The sequence below is a fragment of the Bidens hawaiensis genome, unplaced genomic scaffold (assembly GCF_021521415.1).
Source record: "Bidens hawaiensis isolate Kalapana, Puna unplaced genomic scaffold, B.hawaiensis_p1.1 tig00032049_1, whole genome shotgun sequence".
NCBI classification, from domain to species: domain Eukaryota; kingdom Viridiplantae; phylum Streptophyta; class Magnoliopsida; order Asterales; family Asteraceae; genus Bidens; species Bidens hawaiensis.
The window spans coordinates 8,090-34,312 of NW_027495427.1; the positions used below are offsets into that span (position 1 = coordinate 8,090).

Consider the following 26,223-nt stretch of genomic DNA (forward strand, 5'->3'; position numbering starts at 1 on the left):
GATCCAAATAAGAAATACATACTTACCATAACATGCAATCACAAGAAATTGATGCATGTTAATAAACCTTTCAATAAAACCAAAAACTGAGTGAAGAAGATGATGATTGAAAGGCAAGAACTTCAATGGAGGAGTTCCTCAAGCTTGCATACCCCAAGCTCCCGACTAACATCATTTGTTTAGCTAGGATTCACACTTGAAAACCCTCTTCTTCCTTGTCTCCTTCCTTGGCTGAATTCAAAGGTGGGAGGGAGAAAGAGAGAGTTGTTCTTGCATCTTGTGTATGTGTATGAGAGAAAGGTGAGAGAGATATGGCACCACCCAAGTGAACCATACAAATCTTTTGCATGTTGATATAAACAAGGGAGAAAGAGAGAGGAAGCATGTGGGGGGGGGGGGGCTTCCTTCCTTTTCTTTTAAAATCCAAACTTGTATTATATCTTATAATACATATTATGTTATTTCTAAAATTAACATAACATATTACAAGTAACATGCAAGGTAACTATTTTTTCACATATTGTTATTTAATCATCTTAAATAACACTATGGAATGCTCTTTCTCAAAAAATATAAATCATCCATATGATTTATTTGTTACACAAGTACAATGTATCTAGAAACATTTTTTCCAAATAACATAAGTGTCAATATTTATTTACTTATGATCATATCATATATATAAACAAATATTATCGGTGTTTTTCTAGCTTGTTATTGGGTATGACCCGACTTGGATCATAACGTACTAGCCACATCAATTATAATATGTGTCTTGGGCAGACCGATTCCAACAGTTTGGTCCACCTGTTCTTCTATAAACATCTGCAGATGTGGTCTGCAGAGTGCAAACATTTTACCCTGATGCGAAAATAAAGGATGTGATTAGTAGAGAATTATAAAAGGCATCACTAATAGTAATGAGAAGAAAATAGATCCTAACTAATAACTACCTTATCAAAAAGTCAAGGGACCATTTGTGTAACCTACTTCAAACAGAATTTAAACTGCTCCAACACCCAAATTCGCTCTTTATTTTCTTTCTTTCCAAAACCCTAACAAAATAATAATAATTTCATAAACCTTCAATTCAACTCAGCAAACCAATAAGCAAATACTTATAACGTCTCATAACCGAAAATTAGCAAATATGAACAAAAAATAACAGCAAACACTTATAAAAATAAACCTAATAATAACAGCAAATTGGTTCTCACTGTTTTCATGTTAAGAATAAAACTTATTTGATCCTGTTTATATATATATATATATATATATATATATGTATATGTATGTATATGTATATGTTTGAGTCCCCTTTGTTACGGGGGTTATTTAATTTTTAATTTTAATTATTTTGCTATTTTATAACGATTTGTTATATTTTTTAACATATTTTTGTTTTGATGTAATACGTATATATTAGTTTGTTACGTTCATTATATTTTTTAATGTTTGGGATCTTCCATTGTTGTTTCTCTCCCATTTCTATTAATCAACAACCAAACCTAAACATAATCAATATTCAACAACAAAACCTAAACCTAAGTATCTATCTAACAAGATATATTCATAAGTTAATCCTAAGATAGAAAACAATAATTGTTTCAATGTACAAACCTAATATAATAAATCAAACCAAAACATAATCAATATTTAAGTGGTCAATTAACATTAATCAACAACAAAACCTAAACCTAAGTATCTATCTAACAAGATATATTAATAAGTTAAACCTAAGCTAGAAAACAATAATTGTGTCAATGTACAAACCTAATAGAAGAAATCAAGCCAAAACATAATCAATATTCAAGTGGTCAATTAACATTAATCAACAACAAAACCTAAACCTAAGTATATATCTAACAAGATTCATAAGTTAATAATATGATAGAAAACAATAATTGTTTCAATGTACAAATCTAATACAAGAAATCAAACCAAAACATAATAAATATTCAAGAAGCTTACCTTGACAAAGAAGGTGGAGGATGTAGCGGCGGTGTGGCAGTGGAGCAGCGACGGTGCGGCGCGACAGTGGAGGTCGCCGGTGGTGCGGCGCGGCTGTGGAGAAGATGGGGGGGGGGAGAAGGTAGAATGAAGGGGGGGGGGGGGGAGAAGGTAGAATGAAAGGGGGGCTAGGGTTTGGAATAAGATAGAAGATGCAGAAGATGTAAAAAGAGAAAGGTCCATGTCTTCTAGGATAAGAGGGCGCGAAGACGTTTTTTAATGAAACATCTTCAGAAAAACAAATAGTCTGCATGTGGCCTGCGCGACGCAGACATAAGAGGTCAGGAAGATTTTCAGACAAAAAAACAAGCATCCCCTAAGTGATGCGAAAATATAAGATGTGGTAGGTAGAGGATTATAAAAGACATCACTAATGAGAAGAAAATAGATGGTAACTTATCAAAAAGTCAAGGGACCATTTGTGTAACCTACTTGAAACAGAATTTAAACTGCTCCAACACCCAAATTCGCTCTTTCTTTTCTTTCTTTCTTTCTTTCCAAAACCCTAACAAAATAATAATAATTTCATAAACCTTCAATTGAACTCAGCAAACCAATAAATCCGATGATACCCGTATAACTAACTGCATATTCATCTCATTCTCTGTTTTGAAAAGTTTATATGTCGAATTCAAGTCGGATCCGTGGGCCCAAGGACAGGTTTTACTGCCCGCCGGCGATGAGAAGGTACAACCAGCAGCAGCAAGTTGAATCTGCAAAACATGAAGGAATAAAGGAGCGTTTGGTCAGTAATTTGGATCGCTTCATGAAGCATACCACTCCACTTGTTACTGCACAGCATTTCCCCAAGGTACTATTATTATTATTATTATTCACAAATTATGCTGTCTCAGTTTCTTTCAAATGTGCATTTTATTTATTATCAAGTTACAGCGCTGTTTATTTATTTATTTTACATATTGTATAATGATTTGATTATTTGTATATTGCTTTTAGGATTATGATTTTATATACCTCATTTCTGGTACTTGATTATATAACAGTTAACACGTAACCAGTGAAAGAATAGGTGGATATATTGATTTTATTTACTTTGTACCTGTTGTTAAACTGTTTCTGTTTTTGAATCATAGTTATCAAAGGCACTAGGCGCAAAAAACAGCGACTTAAATAAAAATGAAAAAAATAAAATGTATTATTATGTATTAGAAACTCACTATTCTTCATATAGAATAAACAAAAGCTATTATATAACATTTAGTATCATTTAATTGGTACATAAAGTTCTAAAAGAGTCAAGATTCAAATGTAATTCCAAAACTTGATTAACATAATGTTCAAAAAGTAAAATGTAGTAAAGGTTCAAATGATCATTGTTCTTGATCCGTCATCAATACCAATAGAGGTGTTGTCAACTTCAAGGTGGGCCTAGGAACTAGAAGCACATATACTGGGCCTTGCTTGTAAAATGGGCCTTGGTGCAATAAGCGAGGGCTTTTAATAACTATGTTTTAAATCACCTGTTTATTTAGTTTTCACCTGATTTTATAATATATAAGCCTGTTTTTATGTTTAATTGTGCTTGACTCCTATAAGTATTTTATTGTAAGTGTGTTATATGAGTGTTATTATGTTAAGTATTAACAATATAACAATTTGCTATGTCTAACTAGTTTTTAGTATTATTTAAATAACGAACGCTCCACTCTTTTTATAGCCAACCTTGAATTTGTTCACATATAAAAGTGCACATTTGTTATCTATTTGTAATCTGTATGCATGATGAGGTGAGGGATTCTTTCATGTGTTTCAACTTTTAGTTCGTTAATAATATGGTCTTGATTTGTGGTGATTCTTATACATAGACTAGCATAAAGGGATGGAGGAATCATGAAGACGATTACCACCCGTACTTCTTACTTGGTGATCTTTGGGAATCATTTAAGGAGTGGAGTGCGTATGGAGTTGGAGTTCCTTTGGTGTTAAACGAACACGATTCTGTTGTTCAATACTATGCACCGTCATTATCTGCAATTCAACTTTATGTTGAACCAACCGCACCTACAACAAGCATAAGGTAACCTAAATCTCTATATCTGAAAAGGGTACTTTCACTTTGATCCATCCGCACCTACAATGTTTCATTGTGTATAGACGGGCGGGTGAGGATAGTGACTATGAGTCATCTAGCGGTGATGGCAGCAGCTATGAGGCTGGTGGACCTGCTCCAGTGGCCATTAAAGATTCTGATGACGTGGCGGATATAAGGAACCCTCCAGGTCTTTTAGTTTTAGAGTATTTTGAACGCGCACCACCCTTTCAACGTGAACCGCTTGCCAGCAAGGCAAGTCATTCAACCATGCAAATGGCCTATGCAATTTAGCTTTTTTTGATGTTTTAGAAGTTAAGATCACCAATATACCCTTTATCACCATCAAGATAGCTTTAGATAGCCTAGATTAGAACTGCTATTTTTAGAGGCTTTAATGTGGCCACCTAAATGCTTCACAATTTTGTGTAGATTTATTAATAATGTATAATAAAGCATTCTTATAGTTGAGAATATTAAATATGGATATTAATACTGTGTTATAAAGGTTTAGTTGAATACGACCCGTAGGCCCAAGATAGGTTTTTAGGGCTTTATTTCATTTATATATTGATGGTTTCACCTCCATTGTAGTTGATTCAGTTAAACATGTTATCATTTTCTCAAATAGAAAATGAGTTGTGAGTATTTTAAATATTAAAGCTTCATCAATGCAAAAAAATGTACGTTTTCCCCTTTGTTTACAATAATTAGAATTTGTCAAACGCTGAAATAACTTATCTGATTATTTCAAGTTACAATTTAAAATTATCTCATGCAATAACTTAAACATAAGTTATTGAATATCACATTACTTTCGCGAAGCACATCAATACAACATCAATCCAACTCTTAAATCAGATGCAATTTTAATGCGTGATACACAGTTTTTTGTAATATATGTTTCACTTACAGATATCGGATCTTGAATTCAAGTTTCCTGAATTGAATACATACAGGAGCTGTGATCTGACTCAGTCAAGCTGGCTCTCTGTAGCTTGGTAAGCTTTTCTTTTACTATGTTCTATACCTGGTTTAAAAAAGATCCAACTTGTTGTACCCTCATTTTGTAGGTACCCGATATACAGAATACCTGTGGGCCCATCTCTCCAAAATGTTGATACAAGTTTCTTGACTTTTCATTCCTTGTCAACACCATTAAGAAGTAAGACCCTCTTTTACTGGTTTTTATACTTTTATCAAATGGGCATAGTACAAATATTAAGGTGACCTTCACGGAAAACTTCACCCAATCGTACCCAAGTTTTCCAAGTATTCCAGTGAATTCACTTGTTATTTTTAGTCATCAGGTTTTTCTATCCAAAACTGTAATCGTAATTGTAATTACTGAACTATCAGTTAACTGGAGAATGATAATCGATCGGTTATAGTTAAGTGGGCTATGGTTAATTGGTTTTACAAGTTGATTCGGGTTGGTCATAGGTTGGTTAATTGCAAACTAGAATTGGCCATGAAATGCTTGGGTCTGGCTATAATAGCGCAAAACAATGTAATGTTTTGGAAGTTTGGGGTTGCAATGTTTTAGCCACTTAATAATTTGTTATTATATATTTGGGCTTGAAAAACTTGAGATTTGACATTTGTAAAACTTTTACCAAGTCTTTGTGTTTGGATCGGTTAAAGGTAGTGGTTGAGGTCGGTTAACCGTGGTTTACTAAATTGTGGGTCGGTTCGTTTTCTGGATTATGGAAATAAGAGTAACCATATCTAACCCGCTAATTTCGGTTAAAAAAAAAAGCCAAAACCGACCCATTGGTTTTCGGTTAGGTTCAGCTGTATCAGTCCGGTTAAGTCGGTTAATTCGGTTTTATGCACACTTCTATATGAATCTTGGTTACTAATAATTGATACCTTTTTCAATTAAGTCTAAGTGTGAGGTAATAATGAAGAAAACAAATTCACTAAATAATAACCAAGTTTAATTATTGTTATATTTAAGAGATTTGGAAATAAATAATCACTAAATTGTAACCAAGAGTCATATATGTTTCATTTGGCTCACCTAATTTAAATTTTTAACATTTATAAAAAGTTAAGAGGATTGGAACACATTATACAAGTTGAATGAATATAGGGAACAAAAATTCTTTGAGCAACTTTATCGAGACACTTGAGAAACGTGGTTGTAAAGCTACTACTGACCCTAGAGGGGTCCAAAAGAAAACAAGAACCATCCGTAACCGGAAAAAACCGAACCGAATTGTGAATTCGGTTTTGGGTCTGATTATCGGTTCCACAAATCATGCTTATTTAGATAACCAAACCGAATTCAATTGAATTAGCTGAATAACAACTGGTTTAATAGGATAACCAAACCGAATAATGTTTTGTAACCGTATTAAAATAATAGTAATATATTCTTTTGTAATCGTATCAGTCGTAAATTATTTATAAAGATGTGGACAAAACGAGTTGAGGAAAACAAAAGTTTACCCGCTTGATCAAAACCCGTTACCCGACCCACGCGTTTTAAAATGGTGTCAGTTGACTATCCAGGTACAGATGTGAACGGGGTCCACCCTCGTGGGTCAACAGCTAGGCAGGTTCATGAAGCCCGAATGCCATGTCAGCTCTCGTTACAGATATTTGGTCTTGCTGTCTATAAATTCAAGGATGCTGACTGGACCAAAGATAGAGTTCATGGCACTGAGAAAATAAGTTCTCTCATAAAGTCAACTGACGATTGGCTCAGGAATCTGGATGTACATCATCCAGATTATATGTTCTTTAAAAATCATTGAAACAGGTAAATGAATATGATCATTTTGTTGAAAACTGATATGATAGTTTTGGTTTCGTTGAACGATGAAACTTGTGGTTTTGATAGGGTTTGTACAAACTTAGTCAGTATGTATAACTAATGTTTCTCTGGCTAAAATAGAAACTGAAATTTTGGCATAACCTTTTATCATTTTAAGAATATAATAAAAACTTTTGATTTTGAAAACTAAAGCGGTTTAACCCGTGGTTGAGGCGGTGATGGTGGTGGTCGTGTCAGTGGTGACGGTTGTGGTGGCGGCTGTGATGACTGTCGTGGTGTTTAGGTGGTGGTAGTGACGGTGATGTGGATGGTCGCAAGTGTTGTTGGTTTGGTGGTGGTATCGAGAACAGTAGGGTGGGTGAAACAGAGAATAAATTATTAAAAAGTATAGGTACGTTTAGTTCACGAAATTCAAAGAAATTCAGTGGAATTAGAATTTAAATTTGGTTCGCAAAATTCAATGGAATTGGATTTTAATTCCATTTTAATTCCAACTTAAAAGGATTTCGCAAATCCTTTCGACATGTGAAAGATTTCACCCAAAGTTAGATAGAATTTGACTAGGCTACGTGCCCTACTTAGGTTTCACGTTTGGTGGTTACACGCCTGATAACAGTTGACGCATCGGTAGGTTTGTGACCGACAAACACGCCCGACCTCAGTTAACACGCCCGATGCTGGTCAACTCGTCCAGTAGGTTTGTGACCGTAGTGGTGGATTCCATTTTTTTTTTTTTTGATAAATTCAAATTCCTTCGAATAAAAAATTCCACTATCCAATCGCACTTTCAAATGCAAAATCTTTTCACAATTTCAATTCCTATAAATTTCATTTCCTTTTAGAAAGTTTTAATTTCCAAATACAATAATTTGAAATTCCAATTCCTTCGATAAATTTCCAGTTCTCTCAAAAAAAATTTTGTGAACCAACCGTCTCTAAAGAGAAGATGAATAGTTTGATGTGTTTATAGGGAACGAGACCTTTTGTATAACAGGTTATTTCATTTCATGGATCAATCGAAATATTTTTTATTTTTATTTTCTCAGTTGCTCATTCCATTCTGCTAGACTATTTCTGTGCACAAAACACTACTTAAGATTCCAATTACTTGAGAACACATTGACATTTCTTAGAAAGAATGCAAGGGAGTAGGGATGAGATCGGTACCGTATCCGTACCTGTACCCGAAAGTACCCGTACCTAAATTAGTAGATCTGGGTACCCGTACCCAGTTTTATGGTGCGGGTACAGGTACAAGTACTTTCGGGTACGGTACTCACTTTGGTACCACTTTGTTCTTTTAAAAAATAAAAAGTGTCCACTCAACTTGGTTTCGGTTCCGTACGATACCGACAAACAATTATCTATAATACCACAACCAAAATAATAACTCAACCAAAACATAATACTAAAACTAAAAATGAAATAAACCCTATTATAAAATCCAGAAACAAGATCAAATACATTTTATTCTTAACATGAAAACAGTGAGAACCAATTTGCTGTTATTATTAGGTTTATTTTTATAGGTGTTAGCTGTTATTTTTTGTTCGTATTTGCTAATTTTCGATTATGAGACGTTATAGGTATTTGATGATTTATATTTTGTTCTTATTATTAGATTTTTTCTTTTGCTGTTATAAGTATTTGCTGGTATTATTTTGTTGTTGATTTTGATTCTTTTGTTGTAACTTTTAGGTTTTTTTCTTTGTTATTATAAATCATTGTTTATGTAGATTGGTATTGTAGTTGGTGTTGTTTCTTACGTTCTCATATTTTTATAAATTGGTATTATTTCCTACGTTCTCATGTTAAGATTAAAATGCACATGAACCTTCCCCATAAAATCCATTCATAATCAAGTAATGAATTCCAAAACATACGAAGTCTTCCAAAATTATTTTATCAAAATGTTTAAATTAAAATTAACTTATACAAAGAAGTTAACATTTATTTAATCTTCGCTAGTCGTCTTTCCATTTTCCCTTTCCTTTCTTTGTTTACTGCTTTCTTAATTTCTATAGAAAAACAAGAAAAAGTTAATACATGTTATTTAATGATATACACAACAATTACACATACATGAAATAAAAATATATGAATACACAAAATATGCATATACACATATAGATCGAGAATGAACTGATTCAACTGATATATATTTGGTTTTGAAAATCTCGCTTGAAAGTAGAGTCATGAGTGTTGGAAACCTAATAAAAGCCCCCTACATATTTTAAACGGGTACCAGTACCCGTAATACCCATACTTGTACCCGCACTTGTACCCCAAAATACTCGTACAATAAAATCAGTAAATTTGGATATCCGTATCCGTACTAATAGACACATACGGATACCAATAGGGGTATTAAACGGGAACGGGTACGAGTATTGGAGAAAAAAAATCTTGTCCTACAAGAGATATTTCTTATAAATTTATAAATAAAGCAGGTGATGAAGTCTTCCTTCTAGTGCGCCATACATATAAACGTGTATATAAACGGAAACGGGTACGAGCATTCGGGAAAGGAAAATTAATCAATGCGAAACATGTTAAGTAAAACACATTGGAAATATATGTGCGGGTCAAAAGTAGTGTGCCTCAATATGCGAAAAGAGTCCAAAGTTAAAACTAATTCTTTTTTGTCTTTGATCATTTTGTGCTTGCTAATTACTTTTTATGACATAAATTATATATGTTGTCACTTTATAATTATGATAAAAAAAACCTTAAAAAACAACTTCACGTAGAGGACGTGACAATTTATCGATGTGAAGAAGTGACATAGAATAGAGTGAGAAATGCGTTCTTCCACACAAACATCGTTGGCGAGGTCAGTGACTCAAATATGTGAAGGATAGGAGGTGCATCCATTTGTGATAGTGGAGAGGTAGAAAAATATGAATATGCTTATGAGGCAGCGCCAACATGGATTAGAACGCTAAGTCCCCCGAGATCCTCTTCATGATCTCTTAGATGCTGTTTGTTTTTCAGAGGTAAAATGCCTGTAATCTACGGACCAAATCTGCAGACATCTGTAGAAGAAGAGGGACCTCTGCAGTCTGCAAGAAGAAGACTGTTTGTTTTTTTGATGTCTGTTGATTGCTAAATAAACTGATAGTGGTGTAAAAACTGTGGTAGTGGTGAGCGGTGGATGGTGATAGTGGTAATGGTGGGCGGTGGATGGTGGTGGTGGTAGAAGGCGGTGGTGGTGGGTGGACATTGGTGGTGGTGGACGATGGTGGTAGACGGTGGTGGTAGGTGGCGGACGGTGGTGGTGGCGGACGGTGGTGGTGGTGGCGGATGATGGTGGTGGGTGGCGGATGATATTGGTGGTGAAAGGTGGGTGGTGGATGGTGGACAATGGGTGTTGGTAGTGTTTGGTGTTTTACCCCTCTACAGACTTTAGAAAATCTTAGAAATTGATGGGCCAAGTCTGCACCAACAAGAGTTTGCGCAGACGTTTTTTAATGAAACGTCTTTGAGAAAACAAACATTCTGCAAATGGTAATGTCCGCGCGGCACATACAAAAGAGCCTGCGAAGACCCTTTTCAAAAAAAACAAACAGCACCTTAGTTGAGGAAATCATATTTTGGTTTTCTTCTCTTACGTGCTTCTATTCAGAAGACTAAGTTATAATTTTTATGTTAACCAAATGATTATTCGTTAAATCAAAAATAACCTCTAATTAGAAAACCCAACTCTCTTAAGCTCGCACTTGCGTCCTTTTCCGTCTATAGCCATGACACAGCCACTTAATTGTTACGCTGACCTAATTCTACTTCATAGCAATGGATTCCATGGAGGAAAACGGTAATGCAGCTAGGGATTTGATTTGAACAAGTTGCAAATGATAAGTTGGATCGAGTGGATAAAAAATCCCCTCCTTACCATGTAACTGCACTTTTTGTTTTTCCTTGCTCTCACTAGTTCTTAATAATAAAAAACAGTTAAAAAACAACAGCATATAGTGTTGCCCAGATTATGATCTTTAACAATTGATTGATTAAGAACAAAGATGAAACAAAATTGCAATCAATAAGAACTTTATTATAACATGAAGATATACAACCTTTACAACAATTTTGAATGATTTTGCATTTGTCCATTGACCCCTATTTATACACAACGAGCTGGCACGTTCGTTAAAAGTCACGACTCTTCAAATCTAACCCTAATTTGACATCTGTCATGGAAGTTACAAACTTTTCATATTGATATTTCTATACCCTATACTTATATTAACATTCTAAATACATACTAAACATAGTTTGACATAATTACAATACGACCCCTAAACTTTGACTTAGATGGATTAATCAAATTATAGGCCAACATATTGGACATATATTAGAGTTTGGAGCTAAATAGAGAGACAGAGAAGAGAGAGAGAGAGAGAGAGAGAGATACGAATATATATAGGACAATGAACCTAATGCAAAATGTGTTCATATTCTCTAAAGATCAACTACTGGTCAATATGTGTGTGCCATCCAACTAACCATCAAATAGAGAAAATTATTCTAAAACACTTTTTTCCAACTCCAAACCTCTACAAATACCCAACATTCCAACGATATTTGTATTCACATTTAACTACAAAAATATAAAGCTTCTTACTTATTTTATCTGCAACTGATTCACCATGACCACTGCTGTTTCGACTGAGGTTGAGATCACTAATTCATTACCTGCCGATAAGCTTTTCAAGGTTATCGCAAACTTCCATACGCTCGCACCTAAGGCAGTTCCAGAAGTATACAAATCCATAACGATTGTAGAAGGCGATGGAGGTCCCGGAACGATCCAGAGTCACGTTTATGGTGACGGTAAGAAATTATCGCTAAGAACATTTTGTTTCACGATTTGTTTCTATCTGACTCGCAAAGATAAAAAGTTACCATCAAATGTTTATATAACCGGCCAACCTTATTGGTTCACTGTTCTATACTCAAAAACCAGCTAATACCATAATTCAATATGAGAATAGTTAAATAGTACATAAATTTAATATTGAAGAGGTAGGTCCCAGCAGAGCCCAGTTGGACCCGCAAGACTCACCTTGAATAGGGACGTCTGCGCAATGACCAACTGCTCCAGCAGGACCCACCATGCTCAGAGAACCTTACGCCAGCTGTACCCGCATGGAAAGCCTCCCAATGGCGAAGTACCCCGCCTGTTCCCGCAGCTGCGGATACAAGCCATCAGGGAAGGCTACCCGCACTAACAGCAAGGCTACATGTACAAGGCATTCGTTCAGTAGTCACATGAAGGAATGAGCAAGGCGGGAATACTCCCGCATAAATGAGCCAGTCCGTATGCTTCTGGAAGGTCTTTCGTACTATACCTACTAAGGTATGGACGGAACAGACAATTTGACCAGAGCAGCCCATGAACCAATCACAGGGTGACAGCTCACCGACAACAATACGAGGAGGAGCACCCCTCTAGTACTGTTTGTCACTATTAGCCGCTGCCTACTCACCAACCCTTACGATGGGACGTGCGCAGCCTACAGTTGGTGGAACAGTGCGTGGCCGGCAGTAAAGAAACAGTATACAGCCGACCTTTACTGTTGGCCGTAGCCTATCCACCAACCAGTATGGCCTGTGCGTAGTCCACTGTTGGTAGAACAGGAATACTATTCAGCTGGCTGTACCTTCTGGGAAACCTACCTTCGACTATAAATACTCCAACACCTTGGAATGGTAAGGACATCATCTGATATCTCAATCTTATCTAGCAATCTCTTAATATACACTTATATTCAGAGCAATCTAGTCTGATTCTCACGCCGGAGGGTGGTCACAAGGAGGAACCCCCCCCTTCTCAGTGACGAGCTTACGGTGTCTGTTTTGCAGGTCCTCTGAAGAACAACCTTCTCTGCTAGACCTCATCCTCGTGGGAAACATTACTTAACACCCAGATTATCTATAATCTGCCCAGGGTTAACTTAGTGTTTCTTCATTGGCGCCATCCGTGCATAAAAGCTAGAACTAATTTTTAGTTTTTTCAAAATTTCTGAAGAAATGATTAACGTTACTCCGTTCCAAAGGCCAGTAGTCGACCAAGAAACCCCGGTAACCACAACCCCAGCAACTGGGGGGAACACCGGCGGTTATACAAATCTTACGAACACTACCCCGACTACCCAAGCCGGGGCAAGTGCAGTAAATATTCCACTGGGATTCACTGATGCCCAGTTGGAAAAACGAACGAGGGTCCCTCGCCAAACACTAGATCAAGTGAAGGCGTGGGCCGAAGCACGTCAGAGAGAGTTCCAAGCTGAATTGGATGAACGCTTGCGTTCAGTTCAACAGGCTGACGAATTCGGCAGTACTCGCCAACATCTCAATATGAACAGTGAGTGCGAGTACTCAGACGACAAGAGGGAAGAATCCGATACCGACGCAAACCCTCGCCATAAGGCAAAAGGGAAGCGTAAGGAAACGGACGTCCAGCCGAAAAGGAATTTTGGGGAAGCTTTTAAACCCACGAATGCGGAGAGAAACCCGCGTGACTTCTCCAAAACCTTTAGGCCAACTGCTACAAATGCAGGAAAGTCAAAGTTCGCAAGGGACATTGCGGAAGCAATCGCCCCGAGAAGTGCCAAACAAATGTCCAACATTGGCACTTATGATGGTCTATCCGACCCAGACGACCACTTGAACAGATTCATTGCGGGGGCAACCGTCAGTAACTGGACGGAACCAACGTGGTGTTATATGTTCCAGATGACTCTGGTTGGAGCGGCCAGGGCATGGTTCGATCGTTTACCGGTCCACCACATATATGACTGGGCGGACTTTCAGAACAAGTTCAGCCAGCACTTCAGCCAACAGAGGAAATATACCGAAGAACAGTGGACGATCCTCAACTGCGTGAGAGAGGAGGATGAATCTTTACTAGACTTCATCACCCGCTTCAACTCCAAAAAGCTAAGTCTCGGCAGCATAAGTGAAGATCTTGTTCGCGCCGCTTTCATCCAAGGCGCTGAATACCCAGAGCTTATCCGCACATTAACGGGTAAGGATGGCATGCCATCAACATGGGATGCCATCATGACGGCGGCAAAGCGCTTTGCCGAGACGGAGAAGCAACTGGGAAGGGATCTTCCCCAGAGTACACACCTCTACACGCAGAGGACAAGAGAGAACAATGTTCGGATCGCCCGGCAGAACAAAAAGAGGAAGCTAGGTATCTGGCAGTCAAGGGTAAACTTTGACACCTCATCCAGCTCTCACCCTCTTGTTGGCGGAAGAAATCACACACACCCTTCAAACCAAAAGCACCGGTGGACGCCACTCACCAAAAGCGTCACGGAGATATTTGCCACTGAAAAGGTACCGTGGCCAAAAGCTCCAATGATCCGGCAGCGACCTAATGCGGATCAGAGCAAATCCTGTGACTTCCATGGGACAAAAGGTCATAGTACGGAAGAGTGTACATCCTTGAAGGATATTATCGAAGCATTCGTCAAGGATGGAAGACTGGCACACCTGGTGGCATCAATCAAGAAGGGAGGAAGAAACGACAACCGGTACCGAGGCAACGGACGAAAGCCCGTTGACATCAGCATCAACATGGTTCATGGTAAGATCAGAGGAAGAAAAAGGCGAACGCCAGAACCATGCGCGTGGAAGGAAGCTGAGGTGCGCTTCCCGCGAGTGCCAGGAGGACCCAGCAAAGAAGGCCCTATCGTCATCAAAAGCCAGCTGGGGCACTACATCACTTCCCGCACTCTTGCTGACAACGGCGCATCGTCAACGGTGATGTACAGGCAGTTCTTTGACAAGCTAGACGATGAAGACAAGGAACGCCTGGAAACGATCTGCGCCTCGATGGAAGGGTTTGATGGCAGCACAAACACCCCCCTGGGTATCCTATCTTTCCCCGTCACTCTTACGGATGGAAAACACTCCCGCACAGAAGATGTGGACTTTGTCGTGATGAGGAAGCCACACCATACATACGACATCCTCTTCGGGAGAGACGGGATGGCAAGGTTCAACGCCGTGGTATCCTCAGTCCACGGCATGATGGGATGGCCAACAGCTGAGGGTGTAGCGATGATCACCGGCATTCCCCAGGTATGCATCGCATCTGTCTCATCTAAACCCAAACCAAAGATGGCTAAACCAACCATCACCGAACCAGAAAGATGGGCCTTCAACGGCAAGTACCCTGACCAGGCCGTCACCATTGGCCCAACAATTGTTGATCCCACACGCACCTTACTCAAGCGCTTATTACAAAAGAACGCTGACATCTTCGCGTGGACACCAGCTGACATGACTGGTGTACCCCGAAGTAAGGCAGAGCATAAGCTCAAATGCGATCCGGCTGTTACGCCGATCGTACAAAAGCGCAGAGTAATGGGGCCAGAACAAACTAACGCGTGTAGAACCCAAGTCAAGGAACTCCTTGACGCAGGCATCGTACGCGTTAGTAGATATCAAACTTGGGTTGCAAATCCCGTTATGGTACCGAAGAATGACAAACAATGGCGCATGTGCATAGATTTCAAGGATTTGAACAAAGCATGCCCCAAAGATTGTTATCCGTTACCTGAAATTGATCTTAAGGTGGATTCGTTAGCACCATTCCGCCTTAAATGCTTCCTGGACGCGTATAAGGGGTACCATCAAATCCACATGGCCGTTGATGATCAGGACAAAACCGCTTTTCGGACGCCCGATGGCACATTTTGTTATCAAATGATGCCATTCGGACTTAAGAATGCCGTGTCCACATACCAACGCCTGATGGACAAAGAGTTTCATTCCCAAATTGGGAGGAACTTGGAAGTCTACATGGATGACTTGGTCATCAAAAGCCCTGACCCAGAAGCGATGTTGAAAGACATCGAAGAAACTTTCAACACGCTCAGGAAGATAAACATGAAGCTCAACCCGAGCAAGTGTGCCTTTGGAATGGAAGAAGGGAAGTTCTTGGGGGTCATCGTCACTAAAGATGGCTTCAGAGCGAACCCTGAAAAGGTCGAAGCCATTATCAAAATGGAATCACCTACTACCATCAAACAGGCTCAGACACTGAATGGACGACTAGTGGCACTTAATCGCTTTTTGGCAAACCACGCGGATAAGTCGTTTCCCTTCGTGTCAACATTGAGAAACTGTTTAAAGAAAACGCACTTCCGCTGGACATCAGAAGCGGAAGCAGCTTTTCAGGAGATTCGGTCACGCTTGATCGAACTCCCAACGCTGACAGCACCAAAAGCGGGAGAGGAGTTAATCCTATACCTTTCTGCAACTGATAGAGCAACCGGGGCAGTCCTGCTAGTAGAACGAAAAGGCATCCAAATGCCGATCTATTATGTCAGCCGTATCCTAACAGACGTAGAAACCCGGTACTCTACCCTCGAAAAATTAGTCTTAGCACTTATACACGCTTCACGCAGGCTAAGACGATATTTCCAGGGTCACCCAATCACCATTCTCTCCAACTTTAAACTTGCAAACGTTCTAGGCAAACCCGAGTTATCGGGACGCCTAGCCAAATGGGCAATTGAGTTGGGGGAATACGCGATAAAGTATAAGCCAAGACCAGCCATAAAAGGCCAGGTTCTGGCCGACTTTATTGCAGAAGTGCCTGCATCGCGGGAAAAAGAGTGCCAGGAAGAGGCTCAACCCTCTCCAGCACAAGACATCAATGATGTCTGGCGACTCTACACTGATGGAGCAGCCAGTAACGAGGGTTCAGGCGCAGGGCTGAAACTAACCAACCCAGCAGGCCAAGAATACACTTACGCTATTCGACTGGATTTTCCAAGTACGAATAACGAAGCCGAGTATGAGGCATTCTTGGCTGGGCTAAGAATTGCGCGTAAGATGGGTGTGAAAAACTTGGAAGCCCATGTGGATTCCATGTTAGTAGCCAATCAAATCAACGGGACGTACACGGCCGTGAACGACACAATGGCCCTGTACCTCGCACAAGCAAAATCCCTTATGCGCGATTTCAACGACTGCAAAGTCATACACGTCAAGCGAAGTGAAAACAAATCTGCGGATGCGTTAAGCAAGCTTGCATCATTAGCCTTCACCCACTTAGGAAAGGATATCCGCATTGAACTCCTCGAGACACCTTCGGTCCCGCACAAGGAAATTTGTGTCATCCAAACCGGCACGGAAACGTGGATGACACCAATAATAAAATACCTTGCGGCAGGTACACTACCAGAATCCAAAACACAGGAAGAAAACTACGCTGTAAAGCACTGAATTATCAACTCATCGATGACATCCTTTACAGACGTAACTTTCTTGGCCCACTCTTAAGATGCGTGGACAACCAAGATGCTGACTACCTCCTAAGGGAAGTACACGAAGGCATCTGTGGAGTACACGCAGGTCCCCGCGCTGTTGTAGCTAAGCTAAACAACGCGGGATACTTTTGGCCGGGGATGCATACGGATGCACTGGCATACATCAGAAAATGCAGGTCTTGCCAGCTTTACGCACCCAACACGCACCGCCCGAAGAATGAACTTGTTCCAGTCACTTCTTCATGGCCATTTCAGAAGTGGGCCATCGATGTGACAGGCCTATTTCCTACAGCAGCAGGAAATGTTCAGTTCCTAGTGGTAGCCATCGACTACTTCACCAAGTGGATAGAAGCAAAACCTTTAGCCCAAACAACCGCGAACATATCAAAAAATTTATTTGGGAATTTATTATTTGTCGTTTTAGACTTCCACAGAATTTGGTGAGCGATAACGGCACCAACTTTGCTGACAAGAAGCTACAACAGTGGCTGAAAGAACTTCAAATCACCCACACCCTTACCTCAGTGGCACACCCGCAAGGTAATGGTGAGGTGGAAAGAGCAAATAAGAGCATCGTCGAAGGCATAAAGAAAAGACTCTTGGAACACAGATCCGGCTGGGTGGACGAGCTTCCGCACGTCCTTTGGGCAAACAGAACGCTGAAGAAGGCCAGTACGGGAGAAACCCCGTTCAGTCTCACTTATGGCACTGAAGCCATGGTCCCGGTCGAAATTGGTTTACCCTCACCAAGGGTCTTGATTCAGCCAGAAGACAATGATGCGGAAAGACGGTTGGACCTTATGCTAACCGAGGAACGCAGAGACTTAGCCGCAGTGCGTGAAGAGAACTACAAGCGACAAATGCAAAAGTACTACAACACGCGGGTAAAACTCTGCAACTTCAATGAAGGAGACTACATACTGCGTAACAACGAGGCTTCGAACCAAGAACGCCCAGGAAAGCTGGCCCCAATCTGGGAAGGGCCATACATTATCAAAGAAGTCCTGGGAAAGGGCGAATACCGGCTCGAAAGGCTCGATGGCACTCCCATCCCAAGAACATGGAATGGAGCTCAATTACGCAAATGTTATATGTAGATCAATTCCAAATTTGTAAAGAAAAGGCCTAGAGCCACTTCTAATAGAAATGATTCTCCTTTCACAATGTGTTGATAGCCTTACATTTATACTTATGAACTTCCCACACTGGTGCCGGTATTCACCGCATAAATGGGGGAAGAAGTAAGTCGTTACGTGTGGAAGGCGGCAAAACCCGCATAAACACAACGCTAAAAATAAGGAAAACCTACACGCAGGTCAGATGTAAGTAAAGTTTAGCCATCCTTGTAAGTGCAAGTGACGGTCTTACCCGCACAATCACGAGCAAGGAAGCAAAACTTCAACATATCATCTACCACGTTCAAAGGTTAACTTATTCTGAACACTTAGAAAATTTCAAAGGAAAAGATGAGGAAAACTTCCACGCAGGTCAGATATAAGTAAAGTTAAGCCATCCTACTAAGTGTAAGTGACGGTCATACCCGCACAATCATGAAAGAGGAAGCGAAACAAACTTATAATTTACCACGTTAAAAAGTTAACTTATCTAAGTACTAAAGAAATTACTAAGTTAGATCAAAACATGCGTAAAATAAACAAGGCAAAGAACAAACACAATCTTTATTTCATCAAATTCAAATATTACAAAGCTATACAAAAGCAAAAATCTACGCTAATGGTGGAAAGGGATCTTCAGAATCAAGCTTCAGGACCACTTCCACTTGGACCCGCTCCATCAGTAGAGCGTGGTGGTTCAAGGAAGGCTTTAAGAATAGCTAGCCCATCATCAGCAGCAGCGACTTCGTTCACCTTCTCCACCACAGGATGCGGGAAGGCAGCATACTGGTTCACTGCTTGGTCGTAAATAGCTTTAGTATCCACATCGTACAAAGGGAAGTTGGAAGGCGGGATGCCTTTCTCAAAGAACCCTAGACCAAGCAGGAAGCCGGCCTTTTCCCCATCCTCATGAGAAGCGTTGAGGGCTGCGCTCATAGCATTGTCATAAGACGTCTCTGAGAAGACCCGATGCACAACCTACAAAGAAAAAATACAAGTATCAGAACCTTTTCTATTTACAAAGAAAAGCGTGAAGACATGAAGCTAAACTTACCCGAGACAACGCTTCTCGAAGAAGCCATTCCTTGGCAACCAGAGCTTCTTGGAGGGCGGCTTGAGCTTGGGTACAGGCGCGTTCGGCTTCACTTTTATTAAGGTTGGCAAGCAACACTTCCTTTGCAGCAGCCTCTTCGACGCCCTTTAGCTTACGCTCAGTGTAGTCAAGCACGCCCCTCTGGTCCAGGATCTCTTGGAGCTTCTTCGCGTCCTCCATCGCCAAGGCATCATGAGCCTGCTGGAGAGCCTCTAATTTGGCCTTAAGCTCTTCATTCTCCACTCGTAGAGGCTCGGCAACAGCTTCAGCCTTGGTGGCCCTTTCAGTCGCGTTCCTAGCAGTCTCCTTAGCCAGCCGAAGCTGTTCATTAACAGCTTGGGCAGCCTTGGAGCGAGCCTCGAGACGGGCCTGAACCTCGACTTCAAGGGCCTTGAACGCCTTCTCCTTCTCCGCCGCCGCGGCGGAAAGCCTCCTATTCTCCTCCCGGACAGCCCGCGCCTGAGCTACTTCCTGAAGGCGAGCTGCTTTTAACTTGTCGTTTTCACGAAAAAGCAGCTCGACGCGCGGCTGCATCCGGGCCAGGAGAACCCGAAGCTCATTGCTTAGCCTACCCTCCTGGTAGCTAGCCATGGCTTCCCCCAACGCACCACTGGGAGCAGCGTGACGAGCCCACTCCACGCACTCCACAGGTGTGCGAAGGGTTGTTCCTCGGCGAATGTTCCATCGTGGAACATACACTTCATTGGAATCCGACACTGCAAAAAACAAAGAGCAGTTAGGAAAAGATGATTGAAAAATATAAAATAGGCCAAAAGAACCCTACGCACCTGTAGGGTCAATAACAGGCCGATAGCCGCCAAACCCATCACCTGAACCCAAGGGAAATCCATCAAAGAGGTCAGACAGATGGGAAGGTGGCAAGGTTTGGCGATACGCCCCATGCATACCTGAAGGATCGGCCGTCGTTGCCGATGACGGAGGAGGCATGGTGGCGGCCGCCGCGGTGGCCGCTGCAGAATCCGCAGCAATAGTAACCGCCGGCCCGGTGAAAGATGCTGTAAAATAGCACTCACAGCCGGCGGTGACTTCATCACAGCTGGAACAGTCGGCTCAAAGGAGTGAGCGACTGAACCAGCGGATGCAGGCGCAGGCGCCTGGGTCGTCACCTCAGGAAGGCTGACCAAGCCTACCGTCATTGGCGGAGAGGTACTCCTCTGCGCTCCACCCTGGAATGCGTCAACATCCACGCCTGCGTAAAGAAGACAAGTGTTAAAATGACATTAAACTATGAAGCTAAAGATAAAGGAAGTTTGTACTTACGGGTTTTCTTGAGCCTAAAGGTACGGAGAGGCGGGGACGAACCCGATGGAGCCGGCCTCTTCACGCCGGTCACCGTCGTCATCCTGGGCTCTTCGGTGACAGTTGTCACAGCCTCCGGAATGGTGATCTTATCACCACCAGGATTCCCCGCCACCTCTTCGCTCTCGGTCTCCGAGTCAGACCGAGGCGCTGGATCGGCTGTGGAGGCCACCTTCTCCTTCCCCTTCCCGCCGGCAGCCTTCTTCTTCCGCACCAACGGAGGACCATCTGCGGATTCCTCATCAGAACATACGATTAGAGGAATTCCAGCAGAGGTTTCAACATTGAGGGGTCGAGGGTCGAATAGCGCCTTACCTGGCCGACGGGCGCTAAGGATCTCATGGCCTTGCGGATAGACCTCCACGAACCGATCCGCCGTTTGTTCTAGGATGGGCAGCTCGTTCTCGTCCAGAGCACGAGTACCCATCCGAGCAGGACCGTCAGCCTCCCGCGGGTTCAGGAGCGACTGCAAGTCGTTCCCCTCTGAAATAAACAGGAAAGAAGTTAGAAGAAATTCAGAATCAACAAAAAGAAATAAAGCATACCGTAAGGAACAGAGTTCGAACCGTATTCGAGGATGATTGGGATCTTTTGCGCATCGGCAGCCTTCCACACCCGGCTCATCCCCAGCATCACCATCCCGGACTCCGCAAACCGGTAAACCGGAGATTGGACCCGAGATATCTTCGAGAACCATTCCGCCTCCTGGTAGTTGGAGGCGTGAAGGCTTGGGAGAGCTTGCCCATTCTTAAACTTCATGGCAAGGGGGATGGCGCGAGCGGAGATGAAGAAGAACTCCCGATTCCACGCGCGAAGACTGCGCTCGGTCGCGCAAATCTTCAAACCCTTGATTCGGGTTGTCAGGGTATACCACCCCTGGATGCACCTCCAAGTGTAGAAGGTCATCAGGCGGTCAACATAGGGCTCAATGCCCAAAATCCGGCACACCCACTCGAAGTGGTGAATCTTGGCGATCGCCATGTGGTGCAACTCGGTCAGATGAACACCGTGCCTCTCAAGGACACGGTAAACAAACTTTGTCAATGGGAACCTAAGATTCCCATAAACAAAGAATGCAGCATAAACCCCGATCTTGCCTCTGGGGGCATCGTACACCGTCTGGTGGGGTTCAGGAAACTCAGGCTCGAGAGACTCGAGCATGAACTTCCTGACGACTTACCGATACAGATCGCCAGGCAGAGCACACTGGCACTCGCCAGCAGTACTCTTGTCATCGGTCGTGGATTCGAGATCACGAGACATCTTGTAAAAGAAGAAGAAAACGATTTCGGGAGAATGCTTGCCTGAAAAGGAGAGTATTCGCCGGAAATCGCAAAGAAGATGAAGAGAAGAATGAAAGTGTGGATTACAAAGAGCCCTCTCCCCCTTTATATACTAATCGCAATTAATGCGATGAAATTAATGCGGAAGAGAGAGAAAACGAAGGTGCAATGAAACTATGACACGTGGCAAAAAGCAAGCTGGCAACAGCTGTTGACAGGACGCATACCATTAATTTCGCGGCCACGCGCCCGAAAAATCGCGCCCACGCGCCTGAAAAAGCGTCTGGAATGACCATGTACTGTCACGTCACCATAACTTCCTGCACGACCTGACACAGTCAGAAGAAACCGTCGCACGACGTTTCAGAGTTTTGGACTGTTCTTATCTTTCCACCAACTCTTCGAATTTCAAAATTCAAAATTCAAAAAGATTCAAAAGTAAGCGGGAAAATACCCCTTACCTTGGCAACCAAGTAACTGTAAGACAGGTGCGGGTACAGTGTTAAGGCAAAACCCTTCACATACTTAGCACATGCAAGGAATTGAAGCCATGAATTCCTCGGCAACCAAGTAACCGTAAGACGGATGCGGGTACAGTGTAAAGGCAAAACCCTTCACATACTTAGCACCCGCAGGGAATTGACGACGGGAATACCTTGGAAGCAAAGTAACCGTAAGACAAGTGCGGGTACAGTGTCAAGGCAAAACCCTTCACATACTTAGCACTCTGCAGGGAATTCAAACCAAGAAGGATCTTCTGGGCCATGCTGGCGGAAACGGGAATAACATCCCCGCATGACGGGAACGTCGAGAACTATATTGTTCGAAACTCCATGATGGGATTGGTGGTTTTAGCATAATTGATCAGTATGTTGTAAACTACCAAAACCCCACGGAGAATCCACACAAGTGGGACTCAACGCTCCTGACGTACGAGGAGGTTACAAACCTACCCGCCTCACACCCAAAGATCAAGCAGAAAAGTCGGGAAATTCTGCGTGACATCAGGAAAACCGCGGGAAGAATCACCACGGAAAACCTAAAAACTAAACCCTTTTCAAAAACTCCTTGTAAGTCCAAAAGTTCACCTCACTTATTAATAATTCATGAGAAAAACATTGGACTGGGGGGACTTGAAGAGGTAGGTCCCAGCAGAGCCCAGTTGGACCCGCAAGACTCACCTTGAATAGGGACGTCTGCGCAATGACCAACTGCTCCAGCAGGACCCACCATGCTCAGAGAACCTTACGCCAGCTGTACCCGCAGGGAAAGCCTCCCAATGGCGAAGTACCCCGCCTGTTCCCGCAGCTGCGGATACAAGCCATCAGGGAAGGCTACCCGCACTAACAACAAGGCTACATGTACAAGGCATTCGTTCAGTAGTCACATGAAGGAATGAGCAAGGCGGGAATACTCCCGCATAAATGAGCCAGTCCGTATGCTTCTGGAAGGTCTTTCGTACTATACCTACTAAGGTATGGACGGAACAGACAATTTGACCAGAGCAGCCCATGAACCAATCACAGGGTGACAGCTCACCGACAACAATACGAGGAGGAGCACCCCTCTAGTACTGTTTGTCACTATTAGCCGCTGCCTACTCACCAACCCTTACGATGGGACGTGCGCAGCCTACAGTTGGTGGAACAGTGCGTGGCCGGCAGTAAAGAAACAGTATACAGCCGACCTTTACTGTTGGCCGTAGCCTATCCACCAACCAGTATGGCCTGTGCGTAGTCCACTGTTGGTAGAACATGAATACTATTCAGCTGGCTGTACCTTCTGGGAAACCTACCTTCGACTATAAATACTCCAACACCTTGGAATGGTAAGGACATCATCTGATATCTCAATCTTATCTAGCAATCTCTTAATATACACTTATATTCAGAGCAATCTAGTCTGATTCTCACGCCGGAGGGTGGTCACAAGGAGGAACCCCCCCTTCTCAGTGACGAGCTTACGGTGTCTGTTTTGCAGGTCCTCTGAAGAACAACCTTCTCTGCTAGACCTCATCCTCGTGGGAAACATTACTTAACACCCAGATTATCTATAATCTGCCCAGGGTTAACTTAGTGTTTCTTCAAATACTGTATAAAACTGTAAAACTAAAGCTATTTTGTTATGTTAGTTATATTTAATGAATTAATATATATATATATATATATATATATATATATATATATATGTACGTATATAAAGATATTTTAAAAGTAAAATAAAATATCAAATATGTTAAAGGAACATTTTTTTTAACAAAAAGAGATTAGAGAAGTAGGGTCAATATTTTTTGTATTTTAGTTAAAACGATATACATAAATATAGCTGTAACTTAGCTGGTTAAAACTTTTGAAAAACATTCGCAAACGAAAAAACCACATCGAAATAACTGAGCCAAAAATCGACGGTTTTGTTTTATCTTTTCGTCATAGCCAAACCGAATTTATAGACTTTATTTTTTGTTTTAATTTTTAAGTAATTTATAATAGTTCAATGTATACTTTAATCAAAATATTAAAGCTCAAATGTATAATAATCAATTAATTATTAAGTAAAAAAAATTAGGCCAAAATTCATTATTTTTACCACTTTTTTTCCTTCAAAATTTTCAAGTCCGAACACAAAACCTGGAAATTTTAACCGAACCCAATCCAAAAACCATTAAAACCAAAACTGAGTAGTTTTCAAAAACTCAAAGGCTGACAGTTTGGTTTTGGCTCAGTTTTAGCCCAAAACCAAACCGAACCTATCCATGCACACCCCTAGAGTGTAACCAGTCTGCCTACTCCTAGAATGCTTACAAGTGCTGAAGTGGACCGCTAGGATTCTTGGGTTCCGGTCCGGTTAAAAACATTGGTTGCATATGTTATTGATTGAGTTTGTAATGCAGCTCTTCCATACACAACATCTAAGCAAAAGATTGATGCAGTTGATTTGAGCAACCTTTCACTCGACTACACGGTGTTTGAAGGTGACATATTGTCAGATTATTGAGATTCGATCGTTCATCATATTAAGATCTCACCAGCAGCTGAGGGCGGAGCGGTGTATAAGCACACTACGGTCTTTAACTGTAAGGGTGAAAAAAGCCAACAGAAGAGTTACTTAACCAAACCAATGAAGGATACAAGAAAAGCTTTAAGGCGTTTGAGGCTTATGCTGCTGCCAATCCTGGAGCATTAGCTTTCGTTTCATAGTCAACGTGCTTGTTTGGATTTGAAATGGTTTCATGTGTGTTTTTCTATTGCTCTTACGCATCAATAAATGAATAACATTTTGCAGCACAATTTTTTCCCTGTGGTACGCTTGGGCTCTATTTAATTTCGATTGCCGTAGAGCGGTAATTTGTAACAAAACAAACAAATAATCAGGTTGTGGATTAGCTAATATAGGTCGTTTAATAAACGGATTAATCCGAACACGGCACACTTAATAAACGGGTAATTCACCAATATACCACTTACCAGCAATAATAAACTTAAAAAGCTTATAGTTGGCGAAGTTAAAGAAACTTATATAACACTATTTTTTGTCTTTCCTTTACCTTATCTGCATACTATAAGAACTTGGAGGAGTGAATATGTTAACATTATTCAAACATTATACATGTTTATAATATATTTGTTGCTATTTGTGAAGAAATCTTAGTATGAAAAACAGTATGTACTTTTTTACAACTTAATTTCATGTAAAATCTTGATTACACGAATAAAAAAGAAAAATTGATGTTAACTTCCAAATAGTTGAATGTGATTCTTACATTAAGGAATGGTTAGTTTTGATGTGTAAGAAAATATATTGACTTTGGTTTGGCATGATCATGACAAAGATATAGCATGAGCGTGCAACTCCAGGGTTGTGAATGAGTGGCGCCTGGCTTAAGTTACAAGGAACTCATGCTAGGCTCATGCTTGCAAGGCTCTATGCATGTGTAAAAATAAATAGAATAATGTACTAATTACATGGGTCATTATAATCATTTATATAATAATATATCAAAATATTAAATTATACCTTATTATATTAGTTGATAATTATTGTTGGACATAATTACCGTTATTAACTAATAAAGGGTTTTCCACTAGGTGCATATTAGGGAGTAAATATGATTAAACTCGACCAACCTGACAAGGATGTCGTCTACATCATTCCTTACTACAGCTACAACTCTTTCTCCTGTAAAAGGTACACATATTCAATGTTATCATGTTTTCCAATACTTTATTGAAGAACTGGCAAATATACGGTATTAGAGCGATGATGATTAATCAGTTATTCATG

At 41.2% G+C, this 26,223-nt stretch overlaps 1 protein-coding gene and 1 pseudogene across 2 annotated transcripts; both read left to right on the plus strand.

Moving 5' to 3' along the window:
* The first annotated feature begins 2,732 nt into the window (after positions 1 to 2,732).
* LOC143582901 (uncharacterized) lies at positions 2,733 to 6,890 on the plus strand. Its single transcript, XM_077065364.1, has 6 exons — positions 2,733 to 2,821; positions 3,837 to 4,048; positions 4,126 to 4,315; positions 4,976 to 5,061; positions 5,134 to 5,225; positions 6,578 to 6,890. Exons 1-6 carry the CDS (start codon positions 2,777 to 2,779, stop codon positions 6,820 to 6,822), a joined length of 870 nt encoding a protein of 289 aa, XP_076921479.1. The 5' UTR covers positions 2,733 to 2,776; the 3' UTR covers positions 6,823 to 6,890.
* A 4,511-nt stretch (positions 6,891 to 11,401) lies between these two features.
* LOC143582902 (root allergen protein-like) lies at positions 11,402 to 25,173 on the plus strand (annotated as a pseudogene). The gene is made up of 2 exons (XR_013144061.1): positions 11,402 to 11,672; positions 24,833 to 25,173. The product of XR_013144061.1 is annotated as a root allergen protein-like (transcript).
* The last annotated feature ends 1,050 nt before the right edge of the window (positions 25,174 to 26,223 follow it).